This window comes from Mizuhopecten yessoensis, unplaced genomic scaffold, assembly GCF_002113885.1.
Source record: "Mizuhopecten yessoensis strain PY_sf001 unplaced genomic scaffold, ASM211388v2 hete_36085960, whole genome shotgun sequence".
In the NCBI taxonomy this organism is placed as follows: Eukaryota; Metazoa; Mollusca; class Bivalvia; order Pectinida; family Pectinidae; genus Mizuhopecten; species Mizuhopecten yessoensis.
Window position 1 is genome coordinate 1 of NW_018483658.1, and position 2,469 is coordinate 2,469.

General features: G+C 37.5%; 1 protein-coding gene across 1 annotated transcript; it reads left to right on the forward strand.

Annotated features, from left to right (window-relative positions):
• Positions 1–186: 186 nt before the first annotated feature.
• Positions 187–2,463, forward strand: LOC110444291 (the record flags this gene model as incomplete). The annotated part of the gene is made up of 3 exons (XM_021488682.1): positions 187–253; positions 930–1,117; positions 1,372–2,463. Coding segments are annotated over 3 exons (388 nt in total), but the record flags the coding sequence as incomplete, so codon positions are not given.
• Positions 2,464–2,469: the final 6 nt, after the last annotated feature.

Genomic DNA, 2,469 nt, shown 5'->3' on the forward strand with positions numbered 1-2,469 from the left:
TTTTGACTGACGTTTATACACTACGGTCATGGAGTAAGTTTTGACCGGGGTGGTCAGTACCATACACTAAGGTCATAGAGAAAATCTTGTCTGGGGAGTCAGTCACAGTATAAACATGTTTGAACAAACTGATTGATAGGTAGAGTTGACCTTCTGATGACCTTCATATAACCCTGATGTTTACAGGGTTCTACAAAAGAGAAGGGAGACAGTACAGCCGAGGAGTGCTGAGAGGCCGTACAAATGGAACCAGGTATTACTCCATACACTGTGATGTATTATAACTTTTAAATGCTGCCTAAAATAACTTGTATCTCCCTTATACCCAGACAGTAAACAATGATATACCTTGTGTTGTTAATATGACTTCCATCCTGACCAGAAACCCGCCTTAGGAATTGTAGGTAATAATGTAAATCACTCATATTAATTACTTCTGATATCTTACCTGGCAGAATCTACCGCAGTTAGTGGCAGAAATTTAGATCACAACAGGCAGGATTAACCAATCCCAGCATACTATGTATACATGCAGCTTGTTAGTATTATTCAATAGGCTGTAATAAATTGTGATTTACACCTGATGGAAAGCTTGAACCACCTGTCATGTTTTTAGCCAGTAAACCTACTGATCACTCTGAGATTTGAGAGCTCTACCATCCTGCCAGTGTAACATCAATTAGCTTACACGACATCTCAGTTGTATGTGCTGTTCAACACTTAAAAATGAAAAAGACATATCTAGTGTGAGATAGTGCTTGTCAACTTGAAATTTTCTTTTCATAATAAAATCATGAAACCACTGATGAACAAGTCTCTAATGAGTTAACCAATCATTAATTTCTGGTTCATTAATATCATTGTGATTATACAAGATGTACAATCAAATAATTGCTGCAGTACTTTATATTGAAACCTAATTGTTTCAGCTGAAACCTGAGGACATCCTCCACCATAGATTAGAGAATACAGACGCAGACAACCCCGTGCTACTCAACCTACACTCGGCGGTGGCTCTGATAGATGAGGAGGTAGACCAGATAAGGCTCAACTCTTCTGCCCATCATAAGGAGCGCCTTAAGCAGCACGTCAAATTTCTGAAGAAAGCTGCTAAAGAGTAAGTTGTCTAAGATTGTTGACTTTTTTTCTCTTTGACAATTTATAATGAAGGAGCTGAATCAACAGGCAAATTGCATCCATATAAATATAATAAACAATCATTTGAAGTTAAAGTAAGCGTATCAGAATAAACATTGTTTATACTCTGACTATGTTAACATACCGGTTTACCATATGTAGTAATCATAATGCTGTTTTTAGAGTTCATGACCCTAACTTTAATTAAATCAAACACGTCGGGTATATTTCCAGTTTATATCGACGAGACCCTATTACATGTGAGCTGTGTAATATGACGGCTAACACCCCCCAGCTACTGGCATCCCACCTTGACATGCGCAAACACAGGGAGAGGGAGGAAGCTCTCGAAGATGACGAGGACTGAGTGATAATCTCAAAGAGAAGAGAGGTGTAAAGCACTGTAGGTGATAACAGCACGGAGACAGGGAATAACCCTGGATAATGGTTACAACTCTACAACGAAAGACAGAGATAACAGTATAGTGATAATGGTGACAAAATGGATAACGAGAATTTTGCAGGACTGGAAACTAGACACTTCTGTGATTACGACAGTGGAACATGAATACAAATGATTTATCAGAAATCCAGTCTGTCACCTGCCACATATAAGCAATGTGATCTAGAAACCAGCTGTGGTGCTGTATGTTTGATACAAGTTGATTTCGTTTCAGATGTTCAGAACTACAAGAGCTAAGCTCTAGCTATCTTGAGTACATCTACACAGGAATAGATTAAGCTCAACGATTGTAGAACTTCTACCCAGATTTAACTCATGCTGACTTTGATTTCAAAATATCTTTAAGAAAAAGGCTGATGTTGTTTCCTGCCTTGTGTTTTGCTATCAACATATTTACCTTTGATATTTTATGATTTACATTTTGCATAACCATTTAGTATTGTTAATAGTAGAAGAGGTGTTCCTAGCTTTAGATTGACTCAGGGAAAATGTCCTGTCTGTGAGGAGTATTGTTTGGGAAAGCAATTCAATGTGAGAAATGATGGGAAAGACTATGATTTCAATTTGCTCTGATATGTAATTGGAATTTAGAGTAAAGTAAAAATCTCATTAAAATCCCTATTTGAGTGCTACTGGCTCTGTAACAGCATATTCTTTGGCAAGTGTTTCAGTACTGTTAAACTATGGGTAGGAACATACCAATCTACACTGATAAAGCCATAATGTTTTTGTTTGTTGCAGTTTTGATAGTTCCTGTTTAGTGCTACATGTTACATATATGTAATAAAGAACGGTGATGTCTGATGCAGGTCATTGAAAAAGGCGTAGATGTGGACTAGTGAGAGAGCAGTGTTTGTTGATGTGTACAT